Below are 22,813 nucleotides of genomic sequence, written 5' to 3' on the forward strand. Positions count from 1 at the left end.
CAAATGAACACTTCAGCACATGCAGTACAAGCAGCCTATAAAGCCTGTGCCTTGGCACCCATGCTTTTTTGCTGCAGTTGTCCAGCCCTCTAGGAGAATATAGCCAAGAGTAGCGACCGTACAGTGCAATGTATAGCATACAAGCATAAGTACAAATGAACACTTCAGCCATGCAATACAAGCAGCCTAGAAAACCTGTGCCTTAGCACCCTTGCGTTTTTGCTGCTGTTATCTCGCCATCTAGAAGGGCATATAGCCAAAGATAGCGACCTACAGTGCAGTGTATAGCATACAAGCATAAAATACAAATGGACACTTCGGTATTTAGTGGGGTCAGCACTTCAGGTGCTGCTTACCGCCCGCCTATAACGCGGGTGTGTGGTCGCCAGAGCCCTGTGTTGGTTGCCCAGAGCATGTCTCCGTTCCCCAGCTCGGACGGCGTGCAGGAATGGCTGCCGGCGTCCTTCTCCAGCTCGTGTGACGAGGGGCGGGCCGTGGGCGTGCCCCAGACAAGAGCGGGAAACTGGCGTCCCACTGTGTCCAGTGAAGGGGGCTGGAGAATGCAAAGCAGACTCCAGCCCTCGGCGCTGACTGTCTGTACAGCGTCCCGCCTCTCCCCTGACTGGCAGGGCTGGAGGCGGGAACGAAACGAAAACTAGGCCGCAAAGCCGGGGACTCGAGTAATAAGCGCGGCCGTCCATGTGCACGGCCAGCGCGGAAGTCCCCGGCGCACCACAAGTCCCAGCCGCGCCACAGAGTAAAAAACACCCAGCAACGGCCGGCGCGGCAGTTCCCAATACATAAAGTCACTCAGCAAAGCTGTAGTGACTAATAGCACGAGCGCTCTGCGCTGTTGCCCCCGGCGCACTAACACTCCCAGCAATGCTGGTGTGTGTGTGCGCGCTTGCCCGGGGACACAGAGTACCTTAATGTAGCAGGGCCTGTCCCTGACGATACTCAGCTCCATATCCAGCAGGTTCTCTGGGTCTGTGGATGGAGCCCGGTCTCAGTGCCTGGAGACCTGTAAGATCCCACTTCCTCAGAGCCCCTCAGGGGGATGGGGAAGGAAAACAGCATGTGGGCTCCAGCCTCCGTCCCCGCAATGGGTACCTCAACCTTACAAACCGCAAGTGGGGAGAGAAGGGAGCATGCTGGGGACCCCATATGGGCCCACTTTTCTTCCATCCGACATAGTCAGCAGCTGCTGCTGACTAAACAGTGGAGCTATGCGTGGATGTCTGACCTCCTTCGCACAAAGCAGAAAACTGGTGAGCCAGTGATCCCACTGGGGGTGTATAGCCAGAAGGGGAGGGGCCTTACACTTTTTAGTGTAATGCTTTGTGTGGCCTCCGGAGGCAGTAGCTATACACCCAATCGTCTGGGTCTCCCAATGGAGCGCCGAAGAAATAGGGATTTCTTCTGCTGTGAAGCTGACCCCTCCACTGGAGGAGTTGAGGGAGAAATACCCAACCTTCCATTGATGGACGCTATAAGATTATTCACTATAGCGTCACCATCCGGTGTATCCGGATTGAGAGCGGTCTCAGGATCGGAGTCCTGAACAGCTACGTCTGCCTCATCATACAGAGAGTACTGTGATGAAGTCGAGGGCCGTTCTTAGTGAGCTCGCTTAGGCCGTCTGGGACTGTCGTCCGTGTCAGAGCCTGCACCCTGGGATGCATGGGACCCTCCTGGAGCCATGATTTGTTTCGAAATCAGGGTGGCCAGGGGCATTGAATCAACATTGCCCAAGGTCTGTCTGGACTGCAGCGGAAACTGCAACTCCGTCCCTGTCCCTGGACAGGGATCACAGGTGGTTCTTTTGGCCACCTGTAGCAGAGACCCCGTTGAGTAATTGCACACACTGGGGGTCCTGGAACAGTCGCATGCAGTACAAGCAGCATAGAAAGCCTGTGCCTTGGCACCCATGCTTTTTTTTTTTTTTTGCTGTTGCTGTCTAGCCATCTAGGAGCATTAGTCAAGAATAGCGACCGTACAGTGCAATGTATAGCATACAAGCATGAAGTACAATAAACACTTCAGCACATGCAGTACAAGGAGCATAGAAAGCCTGTGCCTTGGCACCTTTGCTTTTCTGCTGCCGTTGTCTAGTTATTCAGGAGCATTAGCCAGGAAAAGCGACATACAGTGAATGTATAGCATACAAGCATGAAAGAAGGGAATTTTGTTACTTACCGTAAATTCCTTTTCTTCTAGCTCTTATTGGGAGACCCAGACGATTGGGTGTATAGCACTGCCTCCGGAGGCCACACAAAGCAATTACACTAAAAAGTGTAAGGCCCCTCCCCTTCTGGCTATACACCCCCAGTGGGATCACTGGCTCACCAGTTTTAGTGCAAAAGCAAGAAGGAGGAAAGCCAATAACTGGTTTAAACAAATTCTCTCCGAGTAACATCGGAGAACTGAAAACCGTTCAACATGAACAACATGTGTACCCGAAAACAACCAAAAATCCCGAAGGACAACAGGGCGGGTGCTGGGTCTCCCAATAAGAGCTAGAAGAAAAGGAATTTACGGTAAGTAACAAAATTCCCTTCTTCTTCGTCGCTCTATTGGGAGACCCAGACGATTGGGACGTCCAAAAGCTGTCCCTGGGTGGGTAAAGAAATACCTCATGTTAGAGCTGCAAGACAGCCCTCCCCTACGGGGAGGCAACTGCCGCCTGCAGGACTCTTCTACCTAGGCTGGCGTCCGCCGAAGCATAGGTATGCACCTGATAATGTTTGGTGAAAGTGTGCAGACTCGACCAGGTAGCTGCCTGGCACACCTGTTGAGCCGTAGCCTGGTGTCGTAATGCCCAGGATGCACCCACGGCTCTGGTAGAATGGGCCTTCAGCCCTGATGGAACCGGAAGCCCAGCAGAACGGTAGGCTTCAAGAATTGGTTCTTTGATCCATCGAGCCAGGGTGGCTTTAGAAGCCTGCGACCCTTTGCGCTTACCAGCGACAAGGACAAAGAGTGCATCCGAACGGCGCAAGGGCGCCATGCGGGAAATGTAGATTCTGAGTGCTCTCACCAGATCTAACAAATGTAAATCCTTCTCATACCGATGAACTGCATGAGGACAAAACGAAGGCAAAGAGATATCCTGATTAAGATGAAAAGAGGATACCACCTTCGGGAGAAACTCCTGAATAGGACGCAGCACAACCTTGTCCTGGTGGAAGACCAGGAAGGGAGCCTTGGATGATAGTGCTGCCAGCTCAGACACTCTCCGAAGAGATGTGATCGCTACCAGAAAAGCCACTTTCTGTGATAGTCTAGAAAGTGAAACCTCCCTCAGAGGCTCGAAAGGCGGCTTCTGGAGGGCAACTAGTACCCTGTTCAGATCCCATGGATCTAACGGCCGCTTGTACGGGGGTACAATATGGCAAACCCCCTGTAGGAACGTGCGCACCTTAGGAAGGCGTGCCAAACGCCTCTGAAAAAAGACGGATAGCGCCGAGACCTGACCTTTAAGGGAGCCGAGCGACAAACCTTTTTCTAACCCAGATTGCAGGAAAGAAAGAAAGGTAGGCAATGCAAATGGCCAGGGAGACACTCCCTGAGCAGAGCACCAGGATAAAAATATCCTCCACGTTCTGTGGTAGATCTTAGCAGACGTGGGCTTCCTAGCCTGTCTCATGGTGGCAACGACCCCTTGGGACAATCCTGAAGACGTTAGGATCCAGGACTCAATGGCCACACAGTCAGGTTCAGGGCCGCAGAATTCCGATGGAAAAACGGCCCTTGGGACAGTAAGTCTGGTCGGTCTGGGAGTGCCCACGGTTGGCCGACCGTGAGCTGCCACAGATCCGGATACCATGCCCTCCTCGGCCAGTCTGGGGCGACAAGTATGACGCGGCTGCAATCGGATCTGATTTTGCGTAGCACTCTGGGCAGGAGTGCCAGAGGTGGAAACACATAAGGGAGCCGGAACTGCGACCAATCTTGCACTAGGGCGTCTGCCGCCAGCGCTCTTTGATCGCGACACCGTGCCATGAAGGTTGGGACCTTGTTGTTGTGCCGTGACGCCATTAGGTCGACGTCCGGCACCCCCCAGCGGCGACAGATTTCCTGAAACACGTCTGGGTGAAGGGACCATTCCCCTGTGTCCATGCCCTGGCGACTGAGGAAGTCTGCTTCCCAGTTTTCTACGCCGGGGATGTGAACCGCGGATATGGTGGAGGCCGTGGCTTCCACCCACATCAGAATCCTCCGGACTTCCTGGAAGGCTTGCCGACTGCGTGTCCCCCCTTGGTGGTTGATGTATGCCACCGCTGTGGAGTTGTCCGACTGAATTCGGATCTGCCTTCCTTCCAGCCACTGCTGGAAGGCTAGTAGGGCAAGATACACTGCTCTGATTTCCAGAACATTGATCTGAAGGGTGGACTCCTGCTGAGACCACGTACCCTGAGCCCTGTGGTGGAGAAAGACTGCTCCCCACCCTGACAGACTCGCATCTGTCGTGACCACCGCCCAAGACGGTGGTAGGAAGGATCTTCCCTGTGATAATGAGGTGGGAAGAAGCCACCACTGCAGAGAGTCTTTGGCTGTCTGGGAAAGGGAGACCTTCCTGTCCAGGGATGTTGACTTCCCGTCCCATTGGCGGAGAATGTCCCATTGAAGTGGACGCAGATGAAACTGCGCAAACGGAACCGCCTCTATTGCCGCCACCATCTTCCCGAGGAAGTGCATGAGGCGTCTTAAGGAGTGCGGCTGACTTTGAAGGAGAGCCTGCACCCCAGTCTGTAGAGACCGCTGCTTGTCCAGCGGAAGTTTCACTATCGCTGAGAGAGTATGAAACTCCATGCCAAGATACGTTAGTGATTGGGCCGGTGACAGATTTGACTTTGGGAAGTTGATGATCCACCCGAACGCCTGGAGAGTCTCCAGTGCAACATTCAGGCTGAGTCGGCATGCCTCTTGAGAGGGTGCCTTGACCAGTAGATCGTCCAAGTAAGGGATCACAGAGTGTCCCTGAGAGTGCAAGACTGCTACCACTGCCGCCATGACCTTGGTGAACACCCGAGGGGCTGTCGCCAGACCAAATGGCAGAGCTACGAACTGAAGATGGTCGTCTCCTATCACGAAGCGTAGGAAGCATTGGTGCTCTGTAGCAATCGGCACGTGGAGATAAGCATCCTTGATGTCTATTGATGCTAGGAAATCTCCTTGAGACATAGAGGCAATGACTGAGCGGAGGGATTCCATCCGGAACCGCCTGGCGTTCACATGCTTGTTGAGTAGTTTTAGGTCCAGAACAGGACGGAAGGAGCCGTCCTTTTTTGGAACCACAAAGAGATTGGAGTAAAATCCTCGCCCCCGTTCGAGGGGGGGGGACAGGGATCACGACTCCTTCTGCTCTTAGAGAGTCCACCGCCTGCAGCAGGGCATCTGCTCGGTTGGGGTGTGGGGAGGTTCTGAAGAACCGAAGTGGAGGCCGAGACTGAACTCGATTCTGTACCCGCGAGACAGAATGTCTGTTACCCACCGGTCTTTGACCTGAGACAGCCAAATGTCGCAAAAGCGGGAGAGCCTGCCACCGACCGAGGATGCGGAGGGAGGAGGCCGAAAGTCATGAGGTAGCCGCTTTGGAAGCGGTTCCTCCATTTGCTTTCCTGGGGCGTGAGTGAGCCCGCCAGGAATCTGAGCTCCCTTGTTCTTTCTGAGTCCTTTTGGACGAGGAGAATTGGGCCTTGCCTGAGCCACGAAAGGACCGAAACCTCGACTGCCACTTTTTCTGTTGAGGTTTACTTGCTCTGGGCTGTGGTAAGGAAGAGTCCTTACCCTTGGACTGTTATGATTTCAGCCAATGGCTCACCAAACAGTCTGTCTCTAGATAATGGCAAGCTGGTTAAGCATTTTTTGGAACCAGCATCTGCTTTCCAGTCCTTTAACCACAAGGCTCTGCGCAAAACTACCGAATTGGCGGACGCCATAGCGGTACGGCTCGTAGATTCTAGGACAGCATTGATAGCATAGGTCGCAAAACGCAGACATTTGCGAAGTTAGGGACGCCACTTGCGGCACTGCTGGATGTATGAAAGCATCCACCTGTGCTAAACCAGCTGAAATAGCTTGGAGTGCCCACACGGCCGCGAATGCTGGAGCAAACGACGCGCCGATAGCTTCATAGACAGATTTCAACCAAAGGTCCATCTGTCTGTCGTTGGCATCTTTAAGTGAAGCGCCATCCTCTACTGCGACTATGGATCTAGCCGCAAGCTTGGAAATTGGGGGATCCACCTTTGGACACTGGGTCCAGCGTTTGGCTACCTCAGAGGGAAAAGGATATCCTTAGAACGTTTAGAGAAACGCTTGTCTGGATGAGCGTCGTGTTTCTGGATCGATTCTCTGAAATCAGAGTGGTCCAAAAAAGCACTTAATTTACGCTTGGGATATAGGAAATGGAACTTCTCCTGCTGTGCAGCTGCCTCCTCTGCAGAAGGGGCTGGGGGAGAAATATCCAACAGCCTATTAATTGCCGATATAAGGTCATTAACCATGGCGTCACCATCAGGGGCATCCAGATTGAGAGGGGCCTCAGGATTAGAATCCTGGTCACCTTCCTCAGTCAAATCACAGAGAGACTCTTGTCGCTGAGACCCTGAACAGTGTGAGGACGTGGAGGGTCTTTCCCAGCGAGCTCGCTTAGGCTGCCTGGGACTGTCATCTGAGTCAGAGACTTCAGCCTGTGATGCTTGAGACCCCCCTGAAGTACGGATTAGTTCCAACTGAGGGGGACCGGGGAGCATAGACACAGCAGTGTCCATGGCCTGAGCAACTGGCCTGGACTGCAAGGTCTCCAGGATTTTTGCCATAGTCACAGACATTTTATCAGCAAAAACTGCAAAGTCTGTCCCCGTCACCGGGGCAGGGTTCACAGGCGCCTCAGCCTGGGCTACCACCACATTAGGCTCTGGCTGACGAAGTGCCACTGGGATTGAACATTGAACACAATGTGAGTCTTTGGAGCCTGCCGGTAGATCAGCCCCACATGCAGTACAAACAGTGTACACAGCCTGTGCCTTGGCACCCTTGCGTTTTGCGGATGACATGTTGCTGCCTCCTCAGAGCAGTACAGGGTGTCCAGCCAAGAAGCGACCTTACAGTGCACTATATAAATTATATTATATTATATATATATATATATATATATATATTACCAAGAAAAAAGTACACTAATATAACACTGAGGCACTAGAGGGGCCAGCACTACTGTGCTGCTTACCACCCGCTTAGGAGCGGTGTGTGGACGCCAGAAATCCCTCTAGTCTGGGTCTCCCAGAGCCTGCTGCCTTTCCCCAGCCAGCCGCATGTGTAATGGCTGCCGGCGTCCTTGTGGAGAGGGGGGGCGGGCCCTGGGCGTACACCGACGAAGAGCGGGAAGTCTGCTTCCCCCTGTGCCTAGTGAGAGGGCTGGAGCATGTAAATAAAGCTCCAGCCCTCGGCGCTGTTAATTGAGCAGCGTCTCTCCCCTACCCTGATTGACAGGGTGGGGGCGGGAACGAAGCGGCACTAGGCCGCAGAAGCCGGGGGCTAAAGTTAGAAGCGCCGCCGCCGTAAAAGCGCGGTCGGCGCAAAGTCCCCGGCGCACTACAAGTCGCAGCTGCGCCGCCGCTGCAGGAGCGGTCGGCGCAGTAGTTCCCAACATGAAACGTCACTCAGCAAAACTGCAGTGACCTAACCCCGGCGCACAGCGCTACTGTCCCCGGCGCACTATAACGCTCAGCAAGCCTGAGAGTGTCCGTGCCTGCCGGGGACACAGAGTACCTGAAAGTTGCAGGGCCTTGTCCCTGAACGGCACTCCCGCTCCAAATCCAGCAGGTTCTATGGGTCTGTGGATGGAGCCCGGCCCCAGGGCTTGGGGGCCGGCAAGATCCCACTTCCACAGAGCCCCAGGGGATGTGGAAGGAAAACAGCATGTGGGCTCCAGCCTCTGTACCAGCAATAGGTACCTCAACCTTACAAGCACCACCGCGGGTGAGAAGGGAGCATGCTGGGGGCCCCATATGGGCCCTCTTTTCTTCCATCCGATATAGCCAGCAGCTACTGCTGACTACAAACAGTGGAGCTATGCGTGGATGTCTGACCTCCTTCGCACAAAGCAGAAAACTGGTGAGCCAGTGATCCCACTGGGGGTGTATAGCCAGAAGGGGAGGGGCCTTACACTTTTTAGTGTAATTGCTTTGTGTGGCCTCCGGAGGCAGTGCTATACACCCAATCGTCTGGGTCTCCCAATAGAGCGACGAAGAAATAACCACTGCAGCACATGCAATCCAAGCAGCATTGAAAGCTTGTGCCTTAGCACCCTTGCTTTTCTGCTGCTGTTGTCTAGTCATCAAGGAGCATTAGCCAAGAATAGCGACATGCAGTGAATGTACAAGCATGAAAATAAACTCTGCAGTACATGCAATCCAAGCAGCATTGAAAGCTTGTGCCTTAGCACCATTGCTGTTTGCCGCCGCTGTCTAGCCATCTAGGCGGGTAGACAGCCAAGAATAGCCCTTACAGTGCAATGTAAAGCATACAAGCATAAAGGACACATGACACTGCAGCACATGCAAGACAAGCAGCATATAGAGTCTGTGCTTTAGCACCCCTGATCTTTTGCTGCTGTTTCTAGGTCTGCATCCTGAATAGCGACCGTACAAAGAAGGGAATTTTGTTACTTACCGTAAATTCCTTTTCTTCTAGCTCTTATTGGGAGACCCAGACGATTGGGGTATAGCTACTGCCCTCCGGAGGCCACACAAAGCACTACACTAAAAAGTGCAAGGCCCCTCCCCTTCTGGCTATACCCCCCCGTGGTATCACGGGTACTCCAGTTTTAGTGCCAAAGCAAGAAGGAGGAAGCCAATAACTGGTTTAAACAAATTAACTCCGAGAAACATCGGAGAACCGAAAAAAACGTTCAACATGAACAACATGTGTACCCGCAAACCACAAAAAAATCCCGAAGGACAACAGGGCGGGTGCTGGGTCTCCCAATAAGAGCTAGAAGAAAAGGAATTTACGGTAAGTAACAAAATTCCCTTCTTCAGCGCTCTATTGGGAGACCCAGACGATTGGGACGTCCAAAAGCTGTCCCTGGGTGGGTAAAGAAATACCTCATGTTAGAGCTGCAAAAAAAAACAGCCCTCCCCTACGGGGATGTCACTGCCGCCTGCAGGACTCTTCTACCTAAGCTGGCATCCGCCGAAGCATAGGTATGCACCTGATAATGCTTGGTGAAAGTGTGCAGACTGGACCAGGTTGCTGCCTGGCACACCTGTTGAGCCGAAGCCTGGTGTCGTAATGCCCAGGACGCACCCACGGCTCTGGTTGAGTGGGCTTTTAGCCCTGAAGGAACCGGAAGCCCCGCAGAGCGGTAGGCCTCTAGAATTGGTTCTTTGATCCATCGAGCCAGGGTGGCTTTAGAAGCCTGCAATCCCTTGCGCGGACCAGCGACAAGGACAAAAAGAGCATCGGAACGGCGCATGGGCGCCGTTCGGGAAATGTAGATTCTGAGTGCTCTCACCAGATCTAGCAAACGTAAGTCCTTTTCATACCGGTGAACCGGATGAGGGTAAAAGGAAGGCAAGGATATATCCTGATTAAGATGAAACGAGGATACGACCTTAGGGAGAAACTCCGGAATGGGGCGCAGCACTACCTTGTCCTGGTGGAACACCAGGAAAGGAGCCTTGGATGACAAAGCTGCCAGCTCAGACACTCGCCGAAGCGATGTGATCGCGACAAGAAACGCCACTTTCTGTGACAGGCGAGAAAAGGAAACGACCTTTAGAGGCTCGAAGGGCGGCTTTTGCAGAGCAACAAGTACTCTGTTCAGATCCCATGGATCTAACGGCCGCTTGTACGGGGGCACAATATGACAGACCCCCTGTAGGAACGTGCGCACCTTAGGAAGACGTGCTAGACGCTTCTGAAAAAACACCGACAGTGCCGAGACTTGCCCTTTAAGGGAGCTGAGCGACAAGCCCTTTTCCAACCCCGATTGCAGGAAGGAAAGAAAGGTGGGCAATGCAAATGGCCAAGGGGATACTCTCTGTGCAGAGCACCAAGATAAGAAAATCTTCCACGTTCTGTGGTAGATCTTAGCAGACGTTGACTTCCTAGCTTGTCTCATTGTGGCTACGACTCCTTGAGATAATCCTGCAGACGCTAGGATCCAGGACTCAATGGCCACACAGTCAGGTTCAGGGCCGCAGAATTCTGATGGAAAAACGGCCCTTGGGACAGTAAGTCTGGTCGGTCTGGCAGTGACCACGGTCGACCGACCGTGAGATGCCACAGATCCGGATACCACGATCTCCTCGGCCAGTCTGGGGCGACGAGTATGACGCGGCTGCAATCGGATCTGATCTTGCGTAACACTCTGGGCAAGAGTGCCAGAGGTGGGAAGACGTATGGGAGCCGGAACTGCGACCAATCTTGAACCAATGCGTCTGCCGCCAGAGCTCTTTGATCGCGCGACCTCGCCATGAATGCCGGAACCTTGTTGTTGTGCCGGGACGCCATTAGGTCGACGTCCGGCACTCCCCATCGGCGACAGATTTCCTGAAACACGTCCGGGTGAAGGGACCATTCCCCTGCGTCCATGCCCTGGCGACTGAGGAAGTCTGCTTCCCAGTTTTCTACGCCGGGGATGTGAACTGCGGATATGGTGGAGGCCGTGGCTTCCACCCACATCAGAATCTGCCGGACTTCCTGGAAGGCTTGCCGACTGCGTGTCCCCCCTTGGTGGTTGATGTATGCCACCGCTGTGGAGTTGTCCGACTGAATTCAGATCTGCCTTCCTTCCAGCCACTGCTGGAAGGCTAGTAGGGCAAGATACACTGCTCTGATTTCCAGAACATTGATCTGAAGGGTGGACTCCTGCGGAGTCCACGTCCCCTGAGCCCTGTGGTGGAGAAACACTGCTCCCCACCCTGACAGACTCGCATCTGTCGTGACCACTGCCCAGGATGGGGGCAGGAAGGATCTTCCCTGAGACAATGAGGTGGGAAGGAGCCACCATTGTAGAGAGTCCTTGGCCGTCTGGGAAAGAGAGACTTTCCTGTCCAGGGACGTTGACTTCCCGTCCCATTGGCGGAGAATGTCCCATTGAAGTGGGCGCAGATGAAACTGCGCAAAGGGAACTGCTTCCATGGCTGCCACCATCTTCCCGAGGAAGTGCATGAGGCGCCGTAAGGGGTGCGACTGGCCCTGAAGGAGGGATTGCACCCCTGTCTGTAGTGACCGCTGCTTGTTCAGCGGAAGCTTCACTCTCGCTGCTCGAGTATGGAACTCCATGCCAAGATACGTTAGTGATTGTGTCGGAGACAGATTCGACTTTGGAAAGTTGATGATCCATCCGAACGTCTGTAGAGTCTCCAGTGTAGCATGTAGACTGTGTTGGCATGCCTCTTGAGAGGGTGCCTTGACAAGTAGATCGTCTAGGTAAGGGATCACCGAGTGTCCCTGAGAGTGCAAGACCGCTACCACTGCCGCCATGACCTTGGTGAAAACCCGTGGGGCTGTCGCCAGACCGAATGGCAGAGCTACGAACTGAAGATGTTCGTTTCCTATCACAAAACGTAGAAAACGTTGATGTTCTGTAGCAATTGGCACGTGGAGATAAGCATCCTTGATGTCTATTGAGGCAAGGAAGTCTCCTTGAGACATTGAGGCCACGACAGAGCGGAGGGTTTCCATCCGGAACCGCCTGGCGTGCACATGTTTGTTGAGCAGCTTTAGATCCAGAACAGGACGGAACGAGCCGTCCTTTTTTGGAACCACAAAGAGATTGGAGTAAAACCCTCTCCCTTGTTCCTGAGGCGGTACAGGAACCACTACTTCTTCCGCTCTTAGGGAGTCCACCGCCTGCAGCAGGGCATCTGCTCGGTCTGGATGTGGGGAGGTTCTGAAGAACCGAGCTGGAGGACGAGAACTGAACTCGATTCTGTACCCGCGAGACAAAATGTCTGTCACCCACCGGTCTTTGACCTGTGACATCCAAATGTCGGAAAAGCGGGAGAGCCTGCCCCCGACCGGAGATGCGGAGGGGGGGGAGCTGGAAGTCATGAGGTAGCCGCCTTGGAAGCGGTTCCTCCATTTGCTTTCTTGGGGCGCGCGTGAGCCCGCCAGGAATCTGAGCTTCTTTGCGTCCTCTGAGTCCCTTTGGACGAGGAGAATTGTGTCTTGCCCGAACCTCGAAAGGACTGAAACCTCTGCTGCCATTTTTTCTGCTGAGGTTTGGTTGATCTGGGCTGGGGCAAAGAAGAGTCTTTACCCTTGGACTGTTTAATGATGTCAGCCAATGGTTCGCCAAACAGTCTATCTCTAGATAAAGGCAGGCTGGTTAAACATTTTTTGGAACCAGCATCTGCTTTCCAGTCCTTTAACCACAAGGCTCTGCGCAAAACTACCGAATTGGCGGACGCCATTGAGGTGCGGCTGGTAGATTCTAGGACCGCATTGATAGCGTAAGACGCAAACGCGGACATCTGCGAGGTAAGGGACGCCACTTGCGGCACCGCTGGATGTAAGATAGCATCCACTTTTGCTAACCCTGCTGAAATAGCTTGGAGTGCCCATACGGCTGCGAATGCTGGAGCAAACGACGCGCCGATAGCTTCATAGACAGATTTTAACCAGAGGTCCATCTGTCTGTCATTGGCATCCTTAAGTGAAGCGCCATCCTCCACTGCAACTATGGATCTAGCTGCAAGTTTGGAAATCGGGGGTCAACTTTAGGACACTGGGTCCAGCGCTTGACCACATCAGGGGGGAAAGGAAAACGTGTATCCTTAGAACGTTTAGAGAAACGCCTTTCTGGATGAGCGTCGTGTTTCTGGATTGACTCTCTGAAATCAGAGTGATCCAAGAAAGCACTTAATTTACGCTTGGGATAGAGAAAACGAAACTTCTCCTGCTCTGCAGCTGCCTCCTCTGCAGAAGGGGCTGGGGGAGAAATATCCAACAGTCTATTGATGGCTGAGATAAGCTCGTTTACCATGGCGTCCCCATCCGGGGTATCCAGATTGAGAGGGGTTCCAGGATAAGACTCCTGATCACTCTCATCAGACGCATCACAGAGCGACTGATTGCGCTGAGACCCTGAGCAGTGTGATGACGTTGAGGGTCTTTCCCAGCGAGCCCGCTTAGGGTGGCTGGGGCTATCATCTGAGTCATAATACTCAGCCTGTGAAGCCAGGGACCCCCTTGCAGTCTGGATTAAATCCAACTGAGGGGGATTAGAGGACAGAGACCTCGCCGTGTCCATAGACTGAGCCCCAGGCATGGATTGCAAAGTTTCAAGGATTTTTGCCATAGTCACAGACATATTATCAGCAAAAACTGCAAAGTCTGTCCCTGACACCGGGGCAGGACTTACAGGCGTCTCAGCCTGGGTCACTATCTCTCCTGACTCCGGCTGGCGAAGCAGCACCGGATCTGAGCATTGCACACAATGGGGGTCCTTGGAGCCTGCTGGTAGAGCAGCCCCACATGCAGCACACGCAGTGTACACAGCCCTAGCCTTGGCAGCCTTGCGTTTTGTGGATGACATGTTGCTGCCTCCTCAGAGCGATCTGGGTATACAGCCAGGAAGCGACCTCACAGTGCAAGCAATAAGGAAATATATATATGTCCAGTGACACAGTACACTAATACACACTGAGGCACTAGAGGGGCCAGCTGAAAAGCCGCTTACCGCCCGCTTAAGAGCGGGTGTGTGATCTCCAAAGCCCCCTAGTCCAGGTCTCCCAGAGCCTTGCGTCCCTCCTCCAGCCAGACATGCATGTAATGGCTGCCGGCGTCCTGAGAGAGGAGGGGGGGCGGGCCCTGGGCGTTCCTGACTAAGAGCGGGAAGCCTGCTTCCCTCTGTGCCTAGTGAGAGGGCTGGAGCATGTAAATCAGGCTCCAGCCCTCGTCGCTGCCGTGAAACAGCGTCTCTCCCCTACCCTGATTGACAGGGTGGGGGCGGGAACGAATCGGAGCTGCCGGCGTCCTAGGCCGCAAAAGCCGGGGACTAGATTTATAAACGCCACCGCCGTAAAAGCGCGGTCGGCGTGTCCCCGGCGAACTAAAAGTCACAGCAGCGCCGCCGGTCCAGCGGGGGTCGGCGCTGCGTTCCCACAACACAGAAAAAAGTCCCCCAGTTAAACTGTAGGAACACTAGCTCTAGCGTTACGGTCCCCGGCGCACTACAACACCCAGCCAGCCCGGAGTGTGTCTGTGCCTGCCGGGGACACAGAGTACCTGTATGATGCAGGGCCTTGTCCCTGATGGTACTCCTGCTCGGCATCCACCAGGTGCTATGGGTCTGTGGATGGAGCCCGGCGTCAGAGCTTTGAGGCCGGCAGGATCCCACTTCCACAGAGCCCTACAAGGGGATGTGGAAGGAAAACAGCATGTGGGGCTCCAGCCCCTGTACCAGCAATAGGTACCTCAACCTTACAACACCATCTACGGGTGAGAAGGGAGCATGCTGGGGGCCCTATATGGGCCCTCTTTTCTTCCATCCGAAATAGTCAGCAGCTACTGCTGACTAAAATCTGTGGAGCTATGCATGGAATGTCTGACCTCCTTCGCACAAAGCTTGAAAACTGGAGTACCCGTGATACCACGGGGGGGTATAGCCAGAAGGGGAGGGGCCTTGCACTTTTTAGTGTAGTGCTTTGTGTGGCCTCCGGAGGGCAGTAGCTATACCCCAATCGTCTGGGTCTCCCAATAGAGCGCTGAAGAAAGTACAACAGGACACTTCGGCATTAGTGGGTCAGCACTTTAGTTGCCGCTTACCGCCCGCACAAAAGCGGGTGTGTGGCGCCGGAATCCTGTGCTGGTAGCTCAGTGTCTCCGTTTTCCCGCTCTGCGTGCCGGAATGGCTGCCGGCGTCCAGAGGAGAGGGGCGGGCCGAGGGCGTGCCCGAGACAAGAGCGGGAACCCGGCGCCCACTGTGTCTAGTAAAGGGGGCTGGAGAATGCAAATAAGGCTCCAGCCCTCGGCGCTGCTATAGAACAGCGTCTCTCCCTGTCCCTGAGTGACAGGGTGGGGGCGGGAACGAAGCGGCGCTAGGCCGCAAAAAGCCGGGGACTAAAGTTAGAAGCGCCGCCGCCGTAAAAGCGCGGTCGGCGCGTCCCCGGCGCACTACAAGTCGCAGCTGCGCCGCCGCTCCAGGGGCGGTCGGCGCGGCGGTCCCCACACGTAAAGTCCCCCAGTGATCTGCAGGGACTATAAGCCCAGCGCACAGCGCTACAGTCCCCGGCGCACTAGCACACCCAGCAAGCCTGGAGTGTGCGTGGCCTGCCATACGGGGACACAGAGTACCTGAAAGTTGCAGGGCCTTGTCCCTGAACGGCACTCCCGCTCCACATCCAGCAGGTTCTATGGGTCTGTGGATGGAGCCCGGCCTCAGGGCTTGGTGGCCGGAACGATCCCACTTCCTCAGAGCCCCTCAGGGGGATGGGGAAGGAAAACAGCATGTGGGCTCCAGCCTCCGTACCAGCAATAGGTACCTCAACCTTACAAACCACAAGTGGGGTGAGAAGGGAGCATGCTGGGGGCCCTAGTATGGGCCCTCTTTTCTTCCATCCGATATAGTCAGCAGCTACTGCTGACTGAACAGTGGAGCTTATGCATGGATGTGTGCCTCCTTCGCACAAAGCTTGAAAACTGGTGAGCCAGTGATCCCACTGGGGGTGTATAGCCAGAAGGGGAGGGGCCTTACACTTTTTAGTGTAATTGCTTTGTGTGGCCTCCGGAGGCAGTGCTATACACCCAATCGTCTGGGTCTCCCAATGGAGCGCCGAAGAAATTTAATTAGTAGCGGGGAGAGGAGATGGGATTTTAACCAAAACACTTGGTCGTCCATATGTTGCAGCTTCACGTTCACTTACTTGAAGAATGGCACAATTTTGTTGGCCAGCACTTCGGCGGTCCGGAAACCTTGGGAATACAACATGACCTGCGCGATGAGCTGGCGGTCGGGTTTAGTCATGGCCAAACTGCGGAAAAGTTTCTTCAAGTTGTCTGGCAAGTTGGATCTTCCGGCATAACCAGGGTTCATGGTGATGAAGATGGCCATGTCAGGGCTGACCTTCACTTGCTTGTTCAGCAGTTCACAGGTGATTGTGAGAGCTGGAGGATAAACGATCACATTACGTAACTGGTGACCTAAAGTTTTCCTTACTTCACCTCCCAACATTAAAAGTTTGCCATCACTTACTTTTGTCCCGGTTTGGATTGGAGTGTTCCCTCAGAGCCTCCTGAATGCATTGAACTTGCTGCGAAACCGCAGACAACATGCGCTCCTCCAATCTGTTGAACTCATCAAAACATCCCCAAGCTCCGACCTGGCAGAGACCCACAAAGATGCGACCCATAGCCTGGAAGAAAGATGATGGTCAAGTGGAAACCATAGCAAAGTTATGGAATCAGAGCAACAACAGCTTCACATTATTACTTACCTGGAAGTCAAAGGTTTCATCACAATTGAAAACCAGCACAAATCGGCCAAGTTGGTGTCCAAGTGCTTTGACGGATTCAGTCTTTCCAGTACCCGCAGGGCCTGATTGACAAAGTATCCACGATTAAAAGTCAAACCCTACAGTAAATAACGATCATACAGATGTTACAAGAGATAGACTTACCAAAGGGTGACCCTCCGAGCCTGGCCTCCAGAGCCTGGGTCATGGTCAGGTAGCATCGGTCAGTTAGAGGGGTTTGCACAAGTTTATCCTGGACGCCCAGGTATTCAAAGCCATAGTTGAATTTTGCATTTGCCATCTGGATGGAAAGCTGCTGCAGAACATCGGTCTGTTTGGGATCAAAGTAGAACCGCATCTGGCTCAGCCACTCGAATGACTTTGAGTTGTCAATTCGGATCTTCATGAGTGATCTGGTGACATCCCGCTGGTGCACCAGTTCTGTGATCTGTGGAGCAGAATATTCATTAGCCAAACACAGAAGAAAAGTAGCCATCAGATCAAGTCGATAATAACAGACACAACTTACTAAGTGTTCCAGCTTCCTCCTCCGCAGAGGCGGCTGCTCCATCAACACCGAATCAGCCAGGACATTCAATGTGGCCTCCACGTTCACCTGCACGGCCTGCATGGGGCTGGAGTCACTGCCGCCATTGGACATGCTGGTGAGAGCAGACTCCACGTTCTCAGACCAGGCAATCTGAGCCGAGAGGACCACGAGCTGAGCCTACAGGTAAGGAACAAAGAAATAATGGGAAGTGTTTAACAGGAGTGTGCGCCAGAATGGCTTCTATAGTATTTTGCTTCTCAATGGCAGCACAGCGTGACCACGATCCACGCTGGGGGTTGCACATGTATGTGACCTAGGATGGAGCAACCACGATCCATGCTGCCGGTTGCGCATTTATATGAACTAGGACAGAGGGTCCCTGCTGTGTCCCCTCAGCTTCTGTATCAGATATGGCAGACAGCACTGACATGAAACCTTACAGCACCAGCTCATATACTGAACACAGGAGCTTTGAGACAACAGGTTGCACCATCTTCCCAGTTTAAAGACAGGAGCAGTGATCGGCATGGACCACAACTGGTCTGTGCTGCCATTTAGACGCAGAATCTTGTTATCGCGCAGACTCCAGTGTATTAGGAAGAAGCGACAACTCTTGTCACTTACCTGGTACTTGTCAATCCAGGAGATGTAGGTAGCCGGATCAATGGCTGTGGATTTCCCAAAGATTTCAATTTCCGTCACAGACTCCGCCAACAGCTTGGCCAGCGTGACCCTCATTTCTTTCTCCACAAGAGTGAGCCACTCATTGATCTTCGGGTGCTCGATGATGGACACGGGAGTCTTGAAGATCACCTGTGAGAACGCACATAATCCAGATGATGCATTTACTGTAATACTCAGTGCGGAGTAGATGTCGCTGTCCTCGGTGCGTATCCGTGTATTTCTTACCTCCTCTCCTTCCCGCGAAGAGATTCCCAGCACGACAGAGCTGTCTTCGTTCAAAATAATGCTGGAAACGCCGGCAAACATTTTCTTGAAGTGTTTCTGTAGTTTGGCCACATTCTTACTGTTGCCAATGATTTCCAGAAGATCCTCGTCACCGACAAAGTAGAATCTAAAATTTTGGTTAAAGAGAAAAACCGATCCTGTTCAGAGCCGGGACTACAGAACGTCACTTAACGTCAATGGCAATTTGGAGACTAAGCAGTAGATCTTTGAGGAGAGGGGTGTTCTTCTGCTCACATCGAAGAATTACAAATTTAGGGGATGTAATTTCTAACTTCGGCCGATAATTTATAACCACAGATTCGGAACTCACCGTGGAAATGAGGAACGCTCCCTTTCCAAATATTCTCCAAGGGCTTTCTGGATCTTGCCCAGCAGGTCTGCCAGTCTCTCCAGAGATCTCTGCACTCCTTGGATGTTCAGAACGTCCATGACCAGAGGAGACTTTGTGACCTTCTTCATCAGAGACACAAACTCTGTACTGATGCTGCAAGGACGACAAGAGACAAATTGAGGCTTGTTCACATGTTCAGCAGGATTTGGGTGCAAAGACCCTGTGCAAAAAATTGGTAGATTAGGTCAAGTTAATATGAATTGGGGGGGGGTTTCTGCTGATATTAGCTGCTCCTCCACAGTATAATGCACAGTTGGTAGTGGACCCTCTTGTAAAATAGTGTCAGAGTGTGAGCAAGTGTTTGAGAGTGACTGAGTGAGCGTGTGTACACATATAAAAGATGAGGCTTAAAAAAAAAAAAAAAAAAAAAAAAAAAAAAAAAAAAAAAAATTTACGTAGCTACCTCTGGAAACGCTGCGTCTCCACAGGAAGCAGATGTTTGATGTCGGCGCTGCCAGTAAAGATTCCCTCCAGGTAAACCCAGCGCCTCTGGACATCGATCCAGACGTCGAACAGGGACATGATCCTGTTCAGTTTATCTTCCCAGCTTAAGGCGTCTTCTTCAAACACCTTACAAAGAACACGACAATGTGTAAATGCAAGAACAGCTCCAGGGAGGTGATGATTCATGATCCTGTATGGTTGGGTTGGTGTACCGGAGCGGGGGCCACTATCAGGTACAGTGTGAAAGTCTTGGAGACGTCGACCCTTGTGTGGGAAGTTACCTTGTAGTAAGGAGAAAGCTTCATGGCGGACACGCTGTTGATGTGCTCCTTGACTTTATTGAACAGGTCGTCCCAGCCGCGGATAAGACGACATTTGTTCTGGTAGTTGACCAGATCTAGTTCGTAGGCGTTCCACACTTCACGGATCTGGGGGGGACAGAGGAAACAAACGGATTAGGGATACATTATCCACTAGCAAAGTCATACAATGCCATGCTCCCTGTAGGCGGGCACACCGTATTACCACACACGTCTGTGCAGACACCATGTCACAAATCATGGACTTTGTACATTAGTCACCACCAGTCTTATTACCTGCTTCAAGAATTCCTCCAAGGCCATTTCTCCTTGAGCGACCAGAAGAACATCCTTGACAATTGCCTCATTCCTCTGCAGGTCGACGTCCCAGATTTGGCCCAGGGTGAGCTCCGACACCACCCAGTTGACGTGAAGTCTCTTCATGAGCTGCTTCCAGTGCCGATCTTTCAGGGCTTCAGACTTGAGCTCGATGACTAGCATGTTTACCTGGGGAAGGCAGTGGATGGTAGCTTAGTATTCGCGACATCCACTGAACAGTAACTTCACCCACAAATACGACATCTCACCTTCATGTAACCCTTCAGGAGTCTCTGGACGTATTCATAGGACGCATACTGCCGTAAGCGAGCTGGGAAGTTCTTCAGCTGGTTCAGCAGCCCATCCAGGCTCTGCCGGAGCTGCAAGAAGGATAGACACCCAAGTAATCCAGCGTGCGTGTAGTGGAGATGCCTCTTCCAGGGGGATACGTACCTTGCGTGGTTGGACAGACACCCATGGCTGCTCCTTCATTTGATCAATCTGTTCCCACACTTTGGAGAGTTCTGACCAGACGCCTTTGAGATCTTGCAGTTCTTCCAAAGCAACCTAGATGTCAGAAAAGCATTAAGTGCCTTGTAACCAAATCATGAATTATCCCTTGGCTTTTATATGGAGTGCAGCAAAAAAAAAAAAAAAAAAAAAAAAATCAGAGTCACCTGAACCCGATCTTCACTGCCGCTCAGCAACCCAGTGTCCGTCAGCTCCAAGGCCTCTTTGGCTTTAGCACATTTTTCTCGGTCATCTTTAAGTCTGCCAAACTTTCCTTCATATATAGTAAGGGCTTGGAGGGCTTCCTCAGGTCGCAGGCTTCCCTGAAAGGGTTAAACAAGTTTTTTTGTTGAGGAGTGTTTCTTTACCATATTTACAAAAGTGTTAAATACATAAGTGTGAGCCCCATACGGGCAAACAGAGCACTACAGTTCTGCACTTTGTGCCACCACCTCGTACTATAAGTCACAGGACACCGCAATACCTGTCTAAGGCTGTGCGCGCACGTTGCGTAATTTCATGCATTTACACTGCGTCTAGCACTGCAGCTTAAGCGCATGCGTCCCCTGCACAATGAAGATTGTGCATAATCCGTGCACACGATGCTTTTTTGAATGCAGCAATTTGAGAGTTAAAAGAAGGGAATTTTGTTTACTTACCGTAAATTCCTTTTCTTCTAGCTCCAATTGGGAAACCCAGACAATTGGGTGTATAGCTACTGCCTCCGGAGGCCACACAAAGTATTACACTAAAAGTGTAAAGCCCCTCCCCTTCTGCCTATACACCCCCCCGTGCATCACGGGCTCCTCAGTTTTGGTGCAAAAGCAGGAAGGAGGAAACTTATTGGTCTAAAGTAAATTCAATCCGAAGGAAGTTCGGAAAACTGAAAACCATTCAACATGAACAACATGTGTACACAAAGAACAACAGCCCGAAGGGAACAGGGGCGGGTGCTGGGTCTCCCAATTGGAGCTAGAAGAAAAGGAATTTACGGTAAGTAAACAAAATTCCCTTCTTTGTCGCTCCATTGGGAGACCCAGACAATTGGGACGTCCAAAAGCAGTCCCTGGGTGGGTAAAATAATACCTCGTAATAGAGCCGTAAAACGGCTCCTTCCTACAGGTGGGCAACCGCCACCTGAAGGATTCGCCTACCTAGGCTGGCATCTGCCGAAGCATAGGTATGCACCTGATAGTGTTTCGTGAAAGTGTGCAGGCTCGACCAGGTAGCCACCTTACACACCTGCTGAGCCGTAGCCTGGTGCCGCAAAGCCCAGGACGCACCCACGGCTCTGGTAGAATGGGCCTTCAGCCCTGAGGGAACCGGAAGCCCAGAAGAACGGTAAGCTTCGAGAATTGGTTCCTTGATCCACCGAGCCAGGGTTGATCTGGAAGCCTGTGACCCTTTACGCTGGCCAGCGACAAGGACAAAGAGTGCATCCGAGCGGCGCAGGGGCGCCGTACGAGAAATGTAGAGTCTGAGTGCTCTCACCAGATCTAACCAGTGCAAATCCTTTTCACATTGGTGAACTGGATGAGGACAAAAAAGAGGGTAAGGAGATATCCTGATTGAGATGAAAGGGGGATACCACCTTAGGGAGAAATTCCGGAACCGGACGCAGAACCACCTTGTCCTGGTGAAACACCAGGAAAGGGGCTTTGCATGACAGCGCTGCTAGCTCAGACACTCTCCGAAGTGATGTGACTGCTACTAGGAAGACAACTTTCTGCGAAAGGCGTGAAAGAGAAATATCCTTCATTGGCTCGAAAGGTGGTTTCTGAAGAACCATCAGCACCCTGTTCAGATCCCAGGGTTCTAACGGACGCTTGTAAGGAGGGACTATGTGACAAACCCCCTGCAGGAACGTGCGTACCTGTGGAAGTCTGGCTAGGCGCTTCTGAAAAAACACAGAGCGCTGAGACTTGTCCCTTAAGGGAGCCGAGCGACGAAGGGAATTTTGTTACTTACCGTAAATTCCTTTTCTTCTAGCTCTTATTGGGAGACCCAGACGATTGGGGTATAGCTACTGCCCTCCGGAGGCCACACAAAGCACTACACTAAAAAGTGCAAGGCCCCTCCCCTTCTGGCTATACCCCCCCGTGATATCACGGGTTCTCCAGTTTTAGTGCCAAAGCAAGAAGGAGGAAAGCCAATAACTGGTTTAAACAAATTAACTCCGAGTAACATCGGAGAACTGAAAAACCGTTCAACATGAACAACATGTGTACCCGCAAACAACAAAAAAATCCCGAAGGACAACAGGGCGGGTGCTGGGTCTCCCAATAAGAGCTAGAAGAAAAGGAATTTACGGTAAGTAACAAAATTCCCTTCTTCAGCGCTCTATTGGGAGACCCAGACGATTGGGACGTCCAAAAGCTGTCCCTGGGTGGGTAAAGAAATACCTCATGTTAGAGCTGCAAGACAGCCCTCCCCTATGGGGAAGCCACTGCCACCTGCAGGGCTCTTCTACCTAGGCTGGCGTCCGCCGAAGCATAGGTATGCACCTGATAATGTTTGGTGAAAAATGTGCAGGCTCGACCAGGTAGCTGCCTGGCACACCTGTTGAGCCGTAGCCTGGTGTCGTAATGCCCAAAACGCACCTACGGCTCTGGTAGAATGGACCTTCAGCCCTGAAGGAACCGGAAGCCCCGCAGAACGGTAGTCTTCAAGAATTGGTTCTTTGATCCATCGAGCCATGGTGGCTTTAGAAACCCGCAACCCCTTGCGCGTACCAGCGACAAGGACAAAAAAATGCATCAGAGCGGCGCATGGGCGCCGTGCGGGAAATGTAGATTCTGAGTGCTCTCACCAGAACTAACAACTGTAAATCCTTTTCATACCGGAGAACCGGATGAGAACA

The 22,813-nt window shown here is 52.5% G+C and overlaps 1 protein-coding gene across 1 annotated transcript in view; it reads right to left on the reverse strand.

Moving 5' to 3' along the window:
- The window catches only part of DYNC1H1 (dynein cytoplasmic 1 heavy chain 1), a 114,742-nt gene that overhangs the window by 52,868 nt on the left and 39,061 nt on the right, over window positions 1-22,813 (reverse strand). The window contains exons 16-29 of the mRNA XM_075330754.1: window positions 20,121-20,276; window positions 19,897-20,010; window positions 19,713-19,823; window positions 19,423-19,632; window positions 19,108-19,254; window positions 18,786-18,952; window positions 18,302-18,475; window positions 17,932-18,097; window positions 17,647-17,835; window positions 17,002-17,199; window positions 16,638-16,920; window positions 16,455-16,555; window positions 16,214-16,373; window positions 15,885-16,125 (exon numbers count right to left, since the gene is read on the reverse strand). Coding sequence (XP_075186869.1) covers window positions 15,885-16,125; window positions 16,214-16,373; window positions 16,455-16,555; window positions 16,638-16,920; window positions 17,002-17,199; window positions 17,647-17,835; window positions 17,932-18,097; window positions 18,302-18,475; window positions 18,786-18,952; window positions 19,108-19,254; window positions 19,423-19,632; window positions 19,713-19,823; window positions 19,897-20,010; window positions 20,121-20,276 — 2,417 coding nt within the window. The remainder of the gene's footprint in view (window positions 1-15,884; window positions 16,126-16,213; window positions 16,374-16,454; window positions 16,556-16,637; window positions 16,921-17,001; window positions 17,200-17,646; window positions 17,836-17,931; window positions 18,098-18,301; window positions 18,476-18,785; window positions 18,953-19,107; window positions 19,255-19,422; window positions 19,633-19,712; window positions 19,824-19,896; window positions 20,011-20,120; window positions 20,277-22,813) is intronic.

Source organism: Anomaloglossus baeobatrachus, chromosome 12, assembly GCF_048569485.1.
Source record: "Anomaloglossus baeobatrachus isolate aAnoBae1 chromosome 12, aAnoBae1.hap1, whole genome shotgun sequence".
NCBI lineage: Eukaryota > Metazoa > Chordata > Amphibia > Anura > Aromobatidae > Anomaloglossus > Anomaloglossus baeobatrachus.